We start from the raw sequence: 19,613 nt of genomic DNA on the forward strand, positions 1-19,613 counted from the left end.
TTCCTCCCTTTTTTTCTTTCTTTTGTCTTCTATAACCACTGCGTTAGAAGCGTTACTTTTTTTTTACACTACGACTTCGAATAAGATTCGATTTTTGTCATCATTAGAAGAAAAGTCATCCATTACATAAAATCCATAAACAAATCGAAAGAACAATATCTGACACTGCTCTTACGAATAGACAAACTAAAAAAGGGAGGGAACTGCTTGTTTCACGGTGACTCTTCCATGTGTAAAACGTGTTGCTTGTCATCGCATCTTCCACGCAATCCAAATATGAAATTTTTCAATTTACTTGTATTAGCGAAATTATCTCGCATTGTTTGCATCTCTCGATTCTTTGGTGGAGCCGTATGAGTGTAAATGTTACTTCGATAATTCGATTTGTAAGTTTGAGTACTGTGCGTTGCTCTTTGGCAAATACTTGCCTAAAATTAAGAATAAAAAAAAAATTACAATTTCGAATCGAATACTATATGACGTATCAGAGTTTGAAATACTTGATCAGGCAGTGAGCCATTTGAGTTGTGTTGAATGACTTTCAAAATGCGGAAACAAAATATCGTATCACAAATTGAATACCACTTACTAGATGCAGTGCTCTCCGCCTGTACTCCCAAGTACTTGATGTATAATGTTCAACGATATTTGACTCCAATGGATGCAAATCAGTTTGCACTTCTTGATCTTGCAACACCTTTGGGTCAGAAGCTGCATCAGATCTGGTAAAAACTTAAACTTTATTAGTTATGCTTCGTGTGACTTCAGTGATTTAGTTTTGGATTGAAACAATGAATTTTTACATGGTTCGGGCTCTTCTAACAGGCTTGACATCATCGTACATTTGGAGCAAGTTGATGTACTCGGGATTTTTGTAAACGAACTCGATAGCCTCATGGACGAATCTAATGAGGTGACATTGGTATAAACATTTATTTTTGGAATTTTACACAATACCAAAGAAATGATATTTCATTATTGCAGACTGGGAAAAATTTTGTGAATGGAGCATAACGAGCAAATTCTTGGAGTGCAAATAAAATAGTGCACACCTTTCTGGACACTCTCCAAACTTACTAGCGGCCACTCTAGAACTGAACGCAAAATACTTTCCATTCCACTTCACGACACCGATGTTTGGATTTCCTGGGATCAAGGCACCTTTACCCTGTGTAAAACTCCATGCACAGAAACCCAGGTACTGAAAGAGCATAGTGTACCATAACTGTAGATCTTAGTCATAAGATTGCAATGTCGATAGGGGATCAGGGGAAGAGGGTCGGATTATCTAGAGTCTCTATGCTCCAACCAATCATATTTTTTGAATAATGAGTTTGGCTTACTTCGAGGTGAATTTGATCAAAGTCCTTAGTGATGTTGGGGTAAAATATTTGACATTCTCCTGCCTCGGCTATAAATGAGACAGTTTTATAGTTTCATGTTTGCTTTAGAATCCTGGAATTGTAGTTTTTCATTACTTATCATTTTTCCCATGTGTTCTTCGAGTCTTTCGGCATCTGTTAATACTTGATTATCGTCAACCAATACACGTAATAACCCATCGTCGTAAGTGTCCACGCTCTACATGATTCAAAATTTTTAATAAGAACATAAGTTCTCAAAGCTCAAACCCTCTTACCTCTATAGTCATGGATTGCAATTCCCATAAAAATGTATTAATGTTGCTCAAAATGACAACTTCATCCTGCAGTTGCATCCAAGTGTTTGCTAAGTCGATGAATTGGGGCTGTAAAGAGAAAGAAAAATATCTTAAGAAATTGCTTTCTCAAACCATTTGTTCAGTCCTGGACTGAATTATAAATAAACTCTGGCTTCTCTCACATATATTTCTATGGTGGGTATTGCTGTTCTGCAATGAACAGCACCATGCAATTGGAGTAATCGAGCCTGTAGTTTTTCCATCAAACTTTTCACATTGCATTCACATCGCTCTATATCATCCATGATCTTTCTAAAAGTGCAATGTGAGAAATTCAATTATTGTCTTCAAATTCAAATTCTTTGTCCAAATATAATTTTATCTCTGCCCAAAATTTACCGAATATATATTTCTTGTTGACGTCCTGCCGCCAACATTTCGACAGCCCATTTGACCTGCTGAGAACTTAATTCTGAGACCGTGCAATGCTTTGTGTTATCTGAACAAACTTCTTCCTCCCCGATGTATGATGACATTATTACTCGGTCCACGGCAGTCGTGAAATTGTACACTTTGTTCATGATTGTCTCCAAAACGTGCATTGTCGATGATTGAGTCTTTGCTACTGCCTCTTGAAGGACAGTGGTCACTGTGCATTGGTGAAAATTGAGCCAGCATGTGAAAAGAATCTCAGATTGAGTTTATTGCATCTCTTATTCGACTCACAGTCATCAATTCCTTCGCCCCCTCGCTGTAAGTCTCGGTTGAAGAGTCGAATACCAGCAACGATACACATGAGTTCCGTCAATTGTCTTTCTTTTTCATCCAACGACAGAGAAACAAAATGTTTCAATTCAGAAAGTCGATAAACACTCTGCAAAGCCACGCTAGCCTCTCTATAATCCAAGTTAATAGATTCACCCAATTTAATTATTAACAATAATATGGAAATTCATAAAATGACGCATAAGTGTCTATAATAAATTTGAAAATACCTCAGCACAGCAGGTACCGAAGGATTTCCAAGTCCGCTCAACAAGATGACAAACACAACAATTTTTTGGTACAATTTTTCAATATCTTGTTCAGTACTTTTCTGTAACGTCGTGTTACAGATTTCCTTCAGAAGTGGCGCAGTCTTTGTGTAAATACATTTTCTATGCTTTGCAATAACTTCGTCTGTTAATTGAATAAAATTACGTAGTTTGAAGTTCAATGGTTAGTGTTTAACTTTGAACAGGCAAATTACCAGGTGTGATTAACACCGGCTACTTTTTGCCTAACAAATAAATTCTCCATCTACCAATTACCTCTGGGTACGTAGTGCTTATTGAAATATAACTGAAGTTTTAATACTACCAGACTCGGGCTACTGCGATCAATCAACTTAGCCACAGCCGCAGAGACGATGCTTGTCAAATCATTACGACATGTATCTTCTCTACCAAAATCATGCTCTGGATCGAGGAGCATCAAGTTTACCTGTGAATAAATGGATCGAGCAATTAACAATCATGGTTTCAAAGTCCTTGTGATTCGTACATAACATACCAAAAATTCAACAAGATCACCGGAGATGTTGCATTCTTGTGTTCGACAGTCTCGCAGGATTGTTTGTATCAGATATTCCTTCATTTTACTTTCCATGTTCAAATTTCTGTGTAGGTTTAATTTTGGTATCAGCTCTGATAAGCTGAGATATAAAGTTTGATCAATATCCCTGAACCACAGATTGTCGGATGATCAGATGTTGTGGCTATTGGTTCTTCTGAGATTGAGCCCTGTAAAAAAGCCACGAATAGTATTCTATCAGAACTAACTTCGCGACTGAAACACAATTTGATCAAGTCACAAAACTAATATTGCTCTCGTTGTGCGAAAAAGAATCTTTGCCGAACGAATGTTACTCAAATTTCCGCGCCACCATTCCTTTCGTCGTAGAGTTCCGCGTCCGCGCATTTGAATCAAATTTTACCGCGCATGTGCGTCTCCCGACTTTTGGATGACTAACTTCACGATGATCACCACCGCGATCATCGCTATTCAGTTGTTGCTCATCAGACCGAGCGGGTGGAGCGGGCCGTTGGAGAGGGTTGAAGCTCGAGAGATAGTTACGGTTATATTTGTTGCAACGATTTCTTTTTAGAAGTAATTTCTAGTATCGTTGACGAGTCATAGACGTCAGAATGTCGATGTCGTCGGTGCTACGATAATCCAAATTAAAATAACACAAAATAAATAAACAGATATTCCTCGTGAAAAACATGGCGAACATTGTTAATATTTGGTGCTGCCCTAATTTATCACATCGTTCTTTTATCATCAGTAGTGGTACAGTGTTGTGCTTGGTGCTAGTTTTCGTGCAACACGGAATTATTTCAGCCCATCGGAATGACAACAGAGGTGAATATATTTCTATATTTCGTTATCGGTAGACAAATGTTAGCCCCTTTGTTTCTTTTGTTATTGCGATGTCTTGCAAATATCCGAAATTCGTCACTTTCGCTGAAGAATTAAGGATTTTTTATTTAGTCTTGTTTTTCTCGTTTTCTCCTCATATAAATTAATCTGAATTTGTTTTTGCTGCATAGTTTTCAGCGCCATCCCATTAACAGGGTATAAACAAATTAAAAATGTTTCGAACGATTAGCGTTTGGCTTGCGTTCCAAGTCGCGTGAATACAAAAATTAAAAAACCATTCCAATCTGATATATGGGGTTGTACGTACACAATAACGATTTTCATAGACCCTTTCACAATATTTCCGATGAGTCACAACGAATCGTGCTTAACTAGTTGAATTTCGAACTTCAGTCGTATCGTTGAATCATCAATTATAGTTACGTTTCATTCAAACCGCGATATTCGGTATACATACGCTGAAAAATGTTCAGCGTCGTATTCAAAACGAGCATGAAATCCCCGCGCAATTACGGCTAACAATTTGAACCCCGGTTGTCAGATAATGAAAACACAAGTAGCTGAGCATTATTGAATTACCAAAGTGCTTCAATCGGCTATACTTTGTCTTATGAAGAACGCAAAGTTGAATGAATAAATAAATAAATAAGTAAATAGAAATTGGCATACGAAGAATGCCCCATACAAATAACTTATTATTCACGCATTGTAAGTATTCAACTCTGGTTGAAAATAATGAATGACTGTTTTTACACTTCTACCAACAATAACTCCACTACTCACAATGAGTGTAATGCTAACCGTAACCATACGCCGTCTCAAGAACAATGAAATTGGCATTCAACGTTTATAATCGTAACGTATTTGTGTATCGTTATTGATCTGTCATTGTGACGGGGGACTCTGGTACGCGAATTATTACCATCGATACAATTATTAGTCAATTCATCCTGCGACGAGTGTAACGACCCTATAGCTGGTGGTGGTGCCCGGTTGATTACAAAGGTCGTTGTCGAGATCTAGTCGGTTTTTTTATCATCTCACTCTCCTTTTTCTCCCGGAGAGAGAAGATGAGAAGAAAAACGTATATCCTTTTCTCGTATATGTATGTTTGTCTAGCTACAATGGCAGCGTTGCTGACTTATTGCGAAGGGAGAGAGAGGGTGGAAGTCGGCCGGGACGGAGAGAAAGAGAGTAAGAAATGAAAAATGAAAAATGAAACACAAAAAAAGGAAAGGGTCGCGAGGAGGCAACGTCTCAAGACAGTATGGATTCAAATTTATTGGACGGACACGAATGCCACGGAATTATGAATTCATACATTTGCAAATGTTCCGTATTTACTATTTTGTCAATTGAATTTCACGGAGTTGCAGCTGCTGCAACGCGGGCGGAATGTCGTTGGACTTTTACGAGTTTCTCTTCGTCGCATCGCGTATCGTATCGTGACACATACGTACACAGAAGCGGAGATAACTCACCACAGGGTGTTTGAAAAACCGACGTCCCTCTGACATTTGGTATTCTTTTTATTCCGATCATACGTCGGACGAACTTGCGAGTACGATAAAGTTTCGCTTGCAAATTCAATTTCAAAGTTTAGCGCGGTACTTCCGAATCATCTTGTATATTTGATGACATACGTACGCAAAGTTTGCAGTAGTCTCTTGACATCTGACGGCGAAGGGCATAAAGTGGCCCGTTGTTGAGTTCATTATTTAATCACCCCGTAATTCTTCCCTCCATTTTGTCTGGCCGTACTCCTCCGTGCACCGTGGAAATATAATAAGTTTTTCTTTCCATATTTGCAAGCTACACTTTTCCACTTTTCTAGTCCTTGAAATTAACGCGACGGCGGTCCCGGTGCACTCTCGGATATTGAGTGTGGGCACACGCCTGAAATTATACCTACGTACAATTTGTAGGATCTCATTCGGTCTCTGAGGATGATCCATCCTATCGTATAATCTCATCCCGTCGTCTTCAATCATCCGTATTATTTTCTTACTTCGAACTTTCAATTCTCAAGTCCACTCCAAAAGCGGAGTACGTTTAGTGGGCGGTGTGCGACCGTTGATGTTGCGATTACAACGCGACTCGTATGTCTACAGGGTGTCCGTTCTTGAATTTATTTACGACGAAGTGGTACTTGATGTATTTTTTTTCTCGTATTTTATTTGAATATTATTCGCACGTAGGCAGTGGCGCAAAAAAAAAAAAACGTAGACTAGGAAATCACGACCCAATTGCGATTGATTTATTTTTTCTTTCAGGCGTCACTCACTCTCTCCGTCTGTACTTTTCTCTTCCCACATATTATTAACGGCATCTGTTCATTTTTCGACGAGAAAACTAAAGAGCCGATGCCCGTCATTGGACAATAGCCGTACATATGTGTGTGCTTTTACATTAGGAATTTACCTCGTAAACTGAACGCATTTCGTTGACTCTGCTGCATGGTTGAAACCCCGAAGCCACCGGTGTACGCGGGTTGCGGTATAATATGTAGTTTGTTCGTAAAGTTAAACTGTGAGGGGCATTGTTCCGTTGCTCGGAATAGATTCGAATCCGGCTGCCGCAGTCGCGGTGCCCACAGGCCATAGAGGTTCTCAATTTCCACAATTATCGAACAGAATTTTCACGATCCATTGCAACCGGAGTCCCGCACCTGGAACGTTAACGACGACGACCGTTCTCGGTGGACCTATGTCACCGCACGTGGTGAACCGTTCGAATTCGCACGGGTAGGAGTGTCGGCTTGTCGCGTGTCTCGTGTCAAATCTGACGAATGTCTTTTTGTCTCCAGTTTCCACCCCCTCCGTGCCGTGGTCATTCGGCTGGCTTCGAATGCTCCACAGGAAGTTCAGCTGCTGCTGCCGCGCCTACCTTACACGTACAAATATACGTATTACGGTGTTGAATATCTCAAGAGGGTTGCAGCTCCTCCCCCACCTCCGTGGTTAACCCCGCAGAGCGGGGATCCAGTAAAACTCCACCCTTGATCAGGAATAGAAAATATATAAAGGGTGACCGATTCCCGCGTACCCTGTATAGCCGTTTCTCATTTTCACGGTGTGTGACTACACACGTGCGCTTCACATGCGCTGTGTCATAATATGTGTACGTTCTGCCGTTAATTATCGATAGGGTCACCCCGCACGCGTTAATACTAATCTTTTCCCTCCCTTCTGTCGGCGCGATGACGTCACGATCGATTCGTCTCCGCTCGATAACGTTACGTTCTTGGCGAATTAAAATAAAAAAAATTGGACGAAGACAACAAACGGATTACGGAATTACGCAGGAAAATCGAACGACCGACTCTTGGAATACGTTGCACGTATTTTTAACGTGATTTAAATGAAAAGGCGACAAAGAATTCCTGTTGGATGTTTTTCCGCATTTTGCCTTGCTCAGCGTAAGCCTATCTCTCTGCGGTCGAGTTCAACACGTTACGAATAGATTATTACGTATTTTTCTTCTGTACGGCGAAGAGGACATCGATATCGCGTGATATCAATTAGATTCTTACAATTTTTGTAAGGACAAAAAATCAAACGACCGTGCTCCGTAGTTACTTCCTACACTTGACCAACCGACGCCTGAATTATTAGGGTGAGTCATCGAATGTGAGGACGGCCGACAGACTCCGTTTCGCGACGCGCTGCTTCGTTCGATATTTCTTTTTCACGAGCTTTGTCACATCATTCCCCATTGCAATTCGCTGTATGCTACACTCGTACAATTATTCCTACATCTATACATACGTATACACATCGCACCGTGACTAAAAGAAACGGACTATTTATAATACGTAAGTGAAATTGATGATCGTATCACCGAGTCAACCAACTTTTCTCGTCTTTCTCCAATTTTTTCGCAGCCAAAAGAGTTACGTTTTTACGCTAAAATAACGCGGATATGATACGTCGTCAAACTGTGCGGTTTGGAATATATTTTTTCATCCCGTGCCTCGTACCGTGCATGGGTATCCAGTACCACGTTTAAATTGACCTGACTGTTTTAAGGTGGGTGCGGATATTTTTTTTTTTTTTTTGTCGGCTTATACCTGCCGCTGCATCTCGTATACCTGAATGTCAATTTTTCTGCCGCAGTTATGACGGGGGAAAAACTAGATGTACATAATTTTAAAAAGAACCGGTTTTCGTCGTCAAGAAATCGTGGCCGAGCCATTTATACGATACGGTCTCACAGATCGAAACCTTCCGATAAGAAATAAAGATCGTGCGATGCTCATCGTTATTAAACGTGTGTCGTGTACCTGTGGCCATATAGGTAGATGGCTATGTAAACCTATTATGGGGTTATACGGTTGAAAGGAGCTGTGGTAGAAATAAAAAGAAGAATCTTCGACGCGCTACGCCCGACACTTTTTATTATACAGGTACAAGATTAACTTTGATTAGACTGAGTAAGGTTAGTGTTTAATGTTGAAATTCGAGTCCTTGCCGAGTATTTTGCGATAAGTAATGTATTGTGCAGGTCGATAAGTTTCATTCGTGCTTGTAGATTACGTGAATGTTTTTCTGAATCGCTGTTATATCGTGAGCATTTTCTGATTTTTGGATAGTTTGATTCGTTATATTTTTTAATTCTTTATTATCATTATTATTATTGTCATTTGGACACCGGAAACACGCCGGCTGCGTATTAACGAAGTTTGAATTGTCGATGATCGCTAACGTGGAGCGTTAAAATTATTATTGTCATTATGACCGACACAAAAGGCGTCGATGGAGGGTAAAAAAAAAAAAAATCCGTACAGCAACTCGCAATGTTGAACCAACTAAGCTTGTAATTGTTTTTTTTTTTTTCTTCCTTATTTTTATCAATTCATTTTTTTCCCCTTGGAAAATTTAATTCGAATTTTTAAACGTGGTTGTATTTCAGCCGCCAACGTCTTATTATAAAGTAGGTACTTGAGCATTTTAGACTGAGGAGCAACACGACGTCTGTAATGTAAGGGAGACTCTCGGCGTTATTTCAAGAATCAAAAAACAGACGGGAACTACCGCCGCTGCTGCTGCTGCTGCTGCTGCTGCTGCTGCTCTGCGTGTATTTTGAGAAGAGAATCCAGGATACACGCATACGTATACCTCACCGACTCGACTCATATACTATACATACGCACTATACATATGCATCTAAATACTAGGTAGGGTAGGAAACCTATTTCTTCCATAGATATACCTGCATACTAACTGTGCCGATAACGTCAGTTGTCGACAACGGTGCAATTATTTTTTTGAATTCATTAGTCGTTCAATTATCGTTTTTGTCTCAGTTCGTTATTCAAATTTTTTAATAATCCATTTGTTCGAGTGAAACGTGATTAAGACTTGACCCAAATGTTCTTTTTTTTCCAATTGGTCTTCCTCTACCTACTCGATTACTTTAGATTCAGTTGCCACTGCTGCCGTTGCTTCTGCCGTTTCTGTGCAGTCTGCATTTTATACATCCGAACATCTCGTTCTTATTTATACACGGGAACTGTTTTAATCTAAATTTAAATTCTCGAAGCTGCATCGGCGCACGGTTGGTTTTTCTTTTTTCTTTTTTTTTATTATTTTCGAACACGCGCGCCCTGCAGTCCACCATTTTTATCATATTATAAGTCTATTTCTTTCTGGGGTAAAATTTCACTTCGATTTCAAATCGCAGGGCGGTGAAAGAGGACATAGAGGAGGGAGGAAAGAAGAAGAAGAAGGGAATTCCAATCGGAAATTCAATGCGAGGAATTGAAAGCTTTTTGCAGACTTGTGCAGCAGATAAAAAGCTCAGCTCTCTTCAGCCGTTTGAATTGGATCGCGTTATATCCATTCAGCTATGTAAAAGCTAAATCCGGTTAAAACTGCTGCAGCTGCTATAATACCGATCGGCAGTTAAAACTAGATATTACCATAGATCTAATCGAATTAGAATCGTCCCTGTTCAGTTGCTTCCTAATTCCTTTGCTTTCTTTTTTTCAACTTTTCGAGTTTCCAAATCTCCCGTATCATTTTCTCGTCAGCTTTTAATCCTATTCACGTATTCGATGCAATTTTACGTCGGAGCAATTATCGAAAGAGCCACGAAGTGTGAAAAATATCGAGACCTCGTCAGTGTAGAAGAATTTTGAAGAGAATAAAAAAATTAAAATGCTATTATTACTACGACGTCCTCCGTGATGATACGTTAGAATCCTTCGCGAATATCTTCGAATTCCTTTCCAAGTATACAACTATCATTATCATAATTTATTCATAAATTTTTAATACAATGTTCAACGGTTTCAATCGTTCTCGGTGAAGATCTTGCATGTATTTTCATGTCGGACAATATCTGTTTTTTCGCTCTCTCTGTCTCTCTTCAGATTTTCTTCGCATCGTTGACGGTGATCGTCGACATCAACGAACGACCACGTTCACAACATAATTATGTGTCGTACAATGAAATTTTCTCGCGAGTTCTTGGCACGTGTTATCGACGAGTAGAAAATGTTTACAGATCTACGATCAGCTGAGAATTTACCCACAGAAATCGACGATCGACGAATCGATGATTCATCGCGTAAAACGTTACACGTGATTTTATTAAAATCAATGCAATCAAATGTCGTGAGAAATGATCGAAGCGATTCGTCACCGTTGCATATCTTATACGTCTACACGATTATGATTGTAAATCGTTCGATAGACGATACAAATTTATACACGCGTAAAGTAGTACGTCTGTACAACGAATCGTAATATGTATATCTGCTGACACGTGAAATATGCAATCTCGAAATACATATCGTTGATATACTCGTGTCAACTCGATCTTTTAATAGATTATACCATAAAAATCGCAGACGTGCAGCAAACGATAATAATTATAAATCAATTATGTTATCTATACTGGTGTGCCTCTCTCGTCTCACGTTGCAGAAGACGTGTTTCTACTTTTCTTTTTTTTCTTGTTATCTAATTCTTTCCAACGTAATTAATCGAACATTATTTTACGATACGAAGCGTCATAGTTTGAACATAATTTGCTGTAACAGTTATACCATATATCGCGGGGTCTACGGGGCGTAAAGTTGAACGGCATATCCGGTGTTGACTCATTTTATTCTGTGACTCGGCACGGCACGGGGTGTAGCTGCAACGGACGGCGTTGTAGGTATAACTACAATAGGTATACGTACACACGTGTTCGCAGTGTGATGTAAATTGTAATCTCCTCAATCTATGTACTTTGTGAGCGAGCTTTATTGTTTCGTGTGTGGGTGTGACTTCGCAGACGTGACGTTAGTCGGTTATGCACTCGGTTGTGCATCACCCGCTGAAGGGAGTCGAGCTTCAGACCCTCGCCAGACGTGATCGTCGGGTCCGTTGAAACTTTCGAATATCCGTATGAAATACCGCGACGTGCCTGCGTAGTCGGCGAAATCACCGTTATCGGTGCGGCGAGAACCTACCCCCCTTCGATATTTTAACGTTCGGTCGGATCTCCGTAACATGCTCTTGGAGCAATGGTACTTGAATAGGTATATATGTACAAATAAACACCCCATCCCACAGCACGAGCCGCTCTGGATCATCGCCCTACGCGTTTGGTGACGATCGTCGTCGTGAGCACGATATACGTTCGTTTCGACGAGCGGTAATAATTTTGCTATTCATTGTTTGGTTTTTGTAGGAGAAATACTCCGGAGCGCGACCCTACGACGAGTTGTATTTACTCGGAGTTCGCGTTGCGCCTGCACTCGGTGTACGCCGTATTACAGTCTTCTCGAGCTACCGTTCGATCCTCAATGCCGTCCGTTTCCTAATACGGTCTCAGTCTGCCACACCGGTTCGCTCGTCCCGACGAGTATTACCCGTACCATCGCTGCACCGATGCGTCTTTGAATTATTTCAACTCGACTCCGTGCGAAATTCTCGCTTCGAGAGAATCGCGAATCTTATTTCCAAGAGTACAAAGCGCGCGGTACCCATACCTTCTCCTCTAACGTCTTCCATGATCACGGTATACGTCCGTAGAGGTGTTATGTGTATACTTGTGTGTACGGTGTACGAGTCCAGCTATATGTACATTATTCGATATAAAATGCCAATGTCCTAATACGTGTACGTCGTCTCGGGTCGTCCATTAGAGTAGCTCTGGGCATTAACGATATCGACTCGCTTTATATCCGATGGTCGAATTTCACGAGTACAAGAGCAATTCGAACGGTAAATTTTGCTGTACTTTCATTCGATCGGTGATTATCGATATCGTCGCTATTTCTTATCATATAGCTTTCGAGAGATTTCTTCCTCTTCGAATACGTGGATCCGTGTAATTCCAAACGGATATTTTTCACGCGTTGATCACGTATCGCGTGATGTTCTCGATTTATTTATTTATTTTTTTTTCTTCTCTTGCTTTTCGGCGTTCAAACCGCCGTGTTGCGTACGTCGAATACGTCTCGTCGTGTCTGCACCGACGAAGGCGGATCTTGCAGTTCCCATGCATATATATATCCTGATCAAACATCTGCGCGACATCACGCGCTCAAATACACGCTTATAAAGTCGATCAGCTTGTATTACTTTACGACAACGTTGCGGCGCGTTGCCCGTTGTTCGTCTAATCCACATCTTCCATGACGCGCGACGAACGATGACGACCTACGAAATAATGAATTTCGTTCATAGAATAATGAAATCCCATTTTCTTTTTCATCTTCGACTTTCCGTTATAATTTTAACTCCTTCCGTTTTTTACGACCGTCAGCGACGTCCGCGCGTAAACCCAGGCGACGCGGTACGTTACGAGGAAACATTTACTGCAGAGATCGCCGTCGACGTATAGTCGGTTCGATACTCGTACGCCTTGTATAATTGACCACATATGCATCCCACCTATGCCATTGTCGCATTGACGTCAGTTCCCGACTACATACGCGTACGCGTTCGTCGTGTTGCGAGGAAAATCGAGATAATGACAAAAAAAAAGAAGAAAAAAAAAACAACTAAATGGAAAAGGAGGAAAAAAATTGAGTTCCGTTAGGGCGTATCGCATCGCGTCGTTCGTATAAAGCTGCACATGTAATCACGCTGCACGTATAGCGACGTATTACGTATACGTACGTACTTACGTTTGCGTATGCAGCTATACGTACGTATACTGTAATCGTGCGTTATCGAATATGGGAGCACTCCAATTTACGTACGTGAATATCCCGAAAGTTTGATTTATAGGAACGATTCATTTTCTGTTACTCTCTCTCTTTTATCTGCTACTCAATTTTCGACCCCCGGATAATTATCATTTTATTATACGGTGTATTTTTAACGTTGTGTTTCAGAACCGTCGTCCGACTTTAGCAGACATTCCGTTATTCATCCGAAAGTATTTCACGTCAGAACGAAACGAGAAATATCATCGACCAAAGAAAATGTAAGTTCATTATATTGTTGATATTCATGTGTGTACGAGTATTGCTTATTGTCGTGTAATTATGAGAGATAGAATTTTATTCTACCTCGACTGACCCGATTAGGAAGAAAGAGGAATTCTGAATCGGAACCAGAACAGGAGAGCGTTTCACCGAATAAAGTGGAACCTGCGGCAGAGGGGTTCCCCGAAAAAAATGAAAGATGGAAAGTATCGGAGATAATAACGCGGATCGATTTTCTCTAAATTAAAATAACGATCACGGGAGCGAACGGAGCAATTGTAAAGGGGTCGTCGCGCGATGAATCCTGGACTGTAGTAGAAATATTTCTTAAGAAAATTCAGTCCGGTCGAGATATCTAAATTTTTTTGTTCCCAAATGCAAAAATTGTGCGACAATTCGATCGATGATTCGATGGACGTATGGATCGACTCGTATAGCCTCGATATATTCTTCATATCGCACGATTCTTTTTGTTGTATATTTTTTTTTTTCCAACATTTTATCATTAATTATGCCAAACATGTAGAAACGATGTGGAATTTAATCGCGATGTAATATGCTGCTGCTGTCACTCATGCACCACACATGATGTTAAGAATAAAATATCTCTTAGACAAAACCAGTTGGGAATTTCGCTCGTGGTTATCGTGCAAAGCCGACCACATCATACCTTGTTTAACTTGCGAGAAACTCCAGGAATTACCTCGAGACGCTATTTATTACTACGCCGTTATGAATTTTTTTCCTTCCTATTTAGAAAAGTCGTCGCCGCTCCTCGTGTTATAACGAAAGTTAAAAGAAAAAAAAATAATTTAACCCAGTACACGCGATAACCTTTTTGTGACGACTATTTTCCACGGTTCTCTCCTTCACTTTTAGGGCTTTCATTGATGTATTATATCGGATGTTCGAGATATCCTTGATTTTTCACTTTTTGGATCGATAAATTGGCGATAACTCGATCAATTTTATAGATAGATCAATTTAGCTTCCAGATTCAGATTCTCGATATCAAAAATACGTCAGAATAGCATGCGTAATCTAATGAAAAAAATGTTGATTTTCTACCCCAAAATCAAAAAAAATCCAAGATTTAACTTCGGGGCAAAAATAATGAAAATAGCGAAAATGACGACATTCCCAATTTCTACCCTAATTAAATCGTAGCTTGTGAAAATTTGGCTTTTGGCATTAATCAGAGGTCCTGGAGTGATATCTGGATAACCCTGAAGACGTCGCGCGAAGAAGTTTCAAGTTGAAAAAATATTTCTGAAAAAGTGCCCCGTTCGACGTGGAATGCCCCACATGTATAAAGCCTTCCGACAACTGTAATATTTTCTTTAAAATCGTTTACACGTAGTCCGACTCACATAAGCTGATCACAAACCATTCGTAACGTATAACCTTACCCAATCCACCTCGCAGCACAGGAGTGGTTGTCACTTAACGCTATTAACACACCCCTTTCTCCTCCGGGTGTTGTCCAAGGCTTTTCTTTATCCGCTGTCCGATACAACGACGAACTTTCAACCGCACACGCTACTGCAACGTGGAAACCATTGTGATTTATCCATTGCTTTTCCATGTACTTATTTATTTATTTATTTATTTATTTATTCGTCTACACCTCGCGTTCGTCGTGTTCCTTTTAAGACATTTTTGTTAATCGTCGTTTCTTCGGTTCGATCTGTCGATCTTTTTCCATCTCCATTCCCGAACATTGGAAAGCCTTCGCCCTTACAAGTGCTTCTTGCGGCGCGAGTCAAATATTACACCGGAGGGTTTTACCGTGGGTGGTAGACACGCGTAGCTGACAACATGTTCAAGGGTTTCTTCCCCGTGTTACGAAGTTCTGCGTAAGAGGGAAACAAAGTAAATGAACAAAGAAAACTACGATAATCCTAAGCTTCCTATCCTCGTACGCCTCCTATCGTGTGAAGTCCTAGATTTGACAACTGCAAAAAGGAAACATGTTTCTATTTTGTCCTCTCCACTTTTTCAACTAAATGAAAAGTAATCCGAAAGCTCGGAGAAAGGAATTAATTGGTGAATATTCTCCGTTTTCAGTATAGCGCAATTATGTGCGATATTTCGAGTGAATACCTAATAATCGAGAGTGACGTTCATTTTACAGTTTTTATCCCCCTCGTCAACTTCCGCCCATCTCCATGCTGTGCGTACATAGATAAACAGATACGTTATATACTCACTTAGTATTTCCGGTCTACCAGAAACAGACCTCGAATTTATACATACTCAATGGCGCGTGGGATATCATAATTTAATGAATTCTTTATATCTTTTGTCCGCTTCTCATCGTAATTAATTCGTCGCTAGATGTAAGCCACGGTCCATCCAGCTCCTAACTCCGTTTCGACACGCATCCTCGATTCCCCCCCCCCCCCCCCCCCCCCCATTTTCTTTTTCACTTTTCCAATGACAAAAAGGTCGGATCTTCGATTATTGCATAGTGTGTACTTTGGAGCGATGGGATATGTCGTGGATTTGAATGATTCGCACGCAGCTAAAAGCCGCGCCTGTGCGATATTTCCGTGTTCGAAGTTCGTGATGATTACGATTATTTATATCGACTATAAATTGCAACCCTATAGATTGTTGCGATTTAAGGTCAGCGCGTCCAACTTGCCACACCCCAAATATTCATTAACAGCGACGGCGGCGGACGACACGAAAGTCCGAATAGCTGAAAACTAATTAATGCGCGAAACCCTGATGCAGGTGATCGATTATACTGATTAATGAGCGCACGAATTGCGGAGCGGCGAATTGAAATTGCTGAGACTTTGTTAATTTTTATTATCAACATTAGAAACTGGACACACCACGACTATATAACACCTGTAAAAAAGAAATTTATTTACTTAGCTGTAATTAAATATAACATCTATGTCGGTAAATACGTGTACGTATACAATTAGTATAATGTGCGTTACATAAAAATACGAAATCCGCCATAGTCGAGGCTGCAGAGAAATAAATTTTGTAATGTCACGTCTCGGAAAGGTCATATACACATACGCGGTGACGCTGTTTTTCTCGAACAAAACTACGTAGTAATGTCATTATTTCAGTCATTATTTCTCTAATTAGTTTATTATTTATCACTTATTGTTTGTTTTTTTTTTTTTTTTTTCTCTCTATGATTTACAAACACTTTTTCCGCGACCGCCATTTCCATACACCTGTAATAACGCGTAATTATTTTCACTAACTTTCGCCGCTTGCATTTCTTTGTATCGCTACACCATGCACGTATAGCTATGATAATTTATCTGCAAAGCGTATACGATGTACCCCCGTGGCACATTATTCTACATGGATGATAATTATAAACGGAGAGGGACGAGAACAAAGAACGAACATTGCAAAATTATCGATGCGTGTGCTCGTATTATAGAACAGACGATGTCGGAAACGCTTTTATTGTTATACGGGGACTATAATCTGCACGCATGGCGAAATAATTTGAATATTCCAAACTGTATGGGATTCGGAAATACGTGGAGTAGACTAGGAGCGCATGTACGTACAGGGATTCCACGATTAAATTATTGGATGATAAAAAATCGTACGCATTATGATTTACATTCGGTGATATTCGTATCACGTATCATTTTTGTTGGTATTTTATGGTGGTTATTTTTCTGTTCACCTTAATTGATAAGAACTTGCACGGGAGTCATCTCGATATGATCATTGCAGGATTTGAGACACGCGGATTTGCTGACGGTCGGATTTACCGTAGACGGTCTCGAACGAGTTTTGGATCTTCGATTGAACAACGACCTGATACCCGTTGGACACAAACAACGTCATCAAGATGAAAATGGCCGGTTCAAAAGTCACACACCTTCGGAGGACGTAAATATCCGTTTCCATTTATTAATAATTATTTTTTCTCCCAACCACGTCATTTAGGTCGAAAGAAAGGTGCGACGATTCTAAAAATAATAATTAACGTGAAACGAGTCCCTCCGATTTTTTGTGGCTGCTGAAAATCTAATTGGTGTTTCGTTACGCGCGAGATGGATATTCGATACCAGAAACACAGAGTCCACTTGACATGTGTATGGTGCCTACTCAATGTTCCGTTATATCCATACAACCGAATTTCAAACCACAAATTCAACTATTAAAAGATCCTGTTATTTATCTTTTTTTTTTTTCTTTCAAATCCCAAAGAGCTGATCAACTTTGAATGGAAAAAGAGATTTGGAAAATTGCTGATTAATTACAACAGTACGTTGCAATGCTGATTGTGGGGGAAAAAATGTAAATTTTTGTTTTGATTATTTGAAAAGAGCTGACCAAACGACTTTGAGCAATTATAATATTAGCTGCTGTATAAACTGAATGTGATGAGCATAATTGACGATAAATTTATGCTGATGAAACGCAGACCGAGGCTAATTCTGGATAATCATGTAATTGAATTAGCAGTTTCCCTTATCAAATTGTTCCCATGAGACGTTTAGCTGTTTCATTTTTCGGTCCTTTTTTACGCTTAGAATTCACCAACATTAAGGTTTAGTTGTGAGTGAGTAATAGCTCCTTCCTGTTGCTCGAAAATTGTTCACCGAAATGGCGCTGACTTTTTTTCATACTATTGCAGACTCTTGCAACGGTCAATTCCGTTCTCTCTGTCATTAATTTTGTAATTTTTATTTTTTTTACATTTATGAATCGACGCCGTGACTCACTGGCTCCAGGTATATATATAGAATATGAAATTAGCAGTGAGCTGCGCCTTTGGTTTCGAAGAAAATTAATTTATTAGTTTCTTGGTAAAAAGAACATCATGGCAGTTCAAGTGTAAATTGTTCACTCGTATTTCTCATTAATAATGGAAAAGTATTTGAATTTACATTTCTATTCGTCGTGACATTCCGTTTTAAACTTGCGCTTTTAATCTAGCTTCCGTTTTATAGATTGAATATACTATAATTTTGACACAACGACCTAATTTTGTGACGGAGGGCTGCCGAACAATTTTGATCACAATTATTATAACGCTACGACCCTGCCCACACGTTTGGCCAAAACACCAATTTATTGTGCGTTAACGTTGATATTTTATCACACGGGAGTTGTCGGTCGTTGCACCTACTATAATTCTCTCTAGCTTGGCTATTTAACTTAATTTAACAACGGTGGAACGGCGATAGGGCTTATTGCACAATTTCATTTTTCACTCTTAAATTATCTCGTTTGCAGGAAGTAGAAGTATGTCAGTACCAAGGGAGTATTCGGGGAATACCGGATTCTTGGGCAGCAGTTTCGACGTGCAGAGGATTAAGCGGAGTCGTTTTTGACGGTCAAACTCTTCACTATATTCATCCTCGGGACGATTTTCTGGACTCGCCACATTACATCTACAAACACGAACATCTAGCTGTCAACAATACCTGTGGTAAACATCGCGGATTTTGGTCTTTTTTTTGTTGCGAAACTAGTTCGTCCCCATGGCATCATCGTTAATAAAACTATTGCGTTATTTCAGGATACACCGGAACTCAATATCACGATATCCACCCCCATGAAGGAAACAGAATGCTCAGAGTAAGTTTTTACTATACTCTTGACTCTTTGAATTTAGTTTATTTTTTATGTATACTTATAATCGATTATTATGTTTGAAAACAGTATAAGAGGGACACTGGCGATATCAGAGGTCCGTATAATGCTAACAAGCAATCACGATACGTGGAATTGGTAATGGTGATCGATAAGAAGGGATATACAGAGCTGGGTGAAAACTTGGATAGAGTTCATCACCACTGCAAGGATATAGCTAATATCATCAATGCTGTAAGTGAGGGAGGTGTGATACATTTGTTGCGTATGAAATTCCTTATTAAACAAGAATTGTTCGTCCATTTCAGCTCTACATGCCACTGAACATTTTCATCGCTTTGGTCGGTGTGGAAGTTTGGTCATATTCGGACCAGATATCTCTTTTATCGGATGGAGAAAAAACTTTGAGCAATTTTCTCGCGTATCGAAGAGAGAGATTGGTCGAAGATGTTCCCAATGACAATGCTCAGCTATTAACGTGAGTAATTAGATTATGAAAAATCGTAC

At 39.8% G+C, this 19,613-nt stretch overlaps 2 protein-coding genes across 4 annotated transcripts in view; one reads left to right on the plus strand and one right to left on the minus strand.

Moving 5' to 3' along the window:
• LOC105688209 (cilia- and flagella-associated protein 206) lies at window positions 1–3,539 on the minus strand. Of its 2 annotated transcripts, XM_012404326.3 has the most exons (13): window positions 3,212–3,539; window positions 2,971–3,142; window positions 2,656–2,839; window positions 2,387–2,556; window positions 2,060–2,309; window positions 1,843–1,972; window positions 1,640–1,747; window positions 1,479–1,581; window positions 1,344–1,411; window positions 1,053–1,201; window positions 804–905; window positions 590–722; window positions 1–428 (listed from the first exon to the last, which is right to left on the minus strand). In XM_012404326.3, exons 1-13 carry the CDS (start codon window positions 3,305–3,307, stop codon window positions 213–215), a joined length of 1,881 nt encoding a protein of 626 aa, XP_012259749.3. In that variant the 5' UTR covers window positions 3,308–3,539; the 3' UTR covers window positions 1–212. The 2 variants fall into 2 exon arrangements, with proteins under 2 accessions (XP_012259749.3, XP_048506844.1); XM_048650887.1 differs by lacking the exon at window positions 1–428 and having other exon boundaries at window positions 600–732.
• LOC105688427 overlaps window positions 1,067–19,613 on the plus strand; it is a 27,895-nt gene continuing 9,348 nt past the window's right edge. Inside the window, exons 1-7 of one of the 2 annotated variants that reach the window (XM_048650886.1) lie at window positions 1,067–1,198; window positions 13,419–13,510; window positions 17,235–17,393; window positions 18,747–18,942; window positions 19,033–19,091; window positions 19,176–19,340; window positions 19,415–19,584. In XM_048650886.1, the coding sequence (XP_048506843.1) occupies window positions 1,183–1,198; window positions 13,419–13,510; window positions 17,235–17,393; window positions 18,747–18,942; window positions 19,033–19,091; window positions 19,176–19,340; window positions 19,415–19,584 (857 nt within the window). In that variant the 5' untranslated portion in view covers window positions 1,067–1,182. Of the gene's footprint in view, window positions 1,199–3,722; window positions 4,064–13,418; window positions 13,511–17,234; window positions 17,394–18,746; window positions 18,943–19,032; window positions 19,092–19,175; window positions 19,341–19,414; window positions 19,585–19,613 lie in introns of those variants that run through there. The other variant, XM_012404751.3, reaches the window with a different exon arrangement.

This window comes from Athalia rosae, chromosome 2 (assembly GCF_917208135.1).
Source record: "Athalia rosae chromosome 2, iyAthRosa1.1, whole genome shotgun sequence".
In the NCBI taxonomy this organism is placed as follows: domain Eukaryota; kingdom Metazoa; phylum Arthropoda; class Insecta; order Hymenoptera; family Athaliidae; genus Athalia; species Athalia rosae.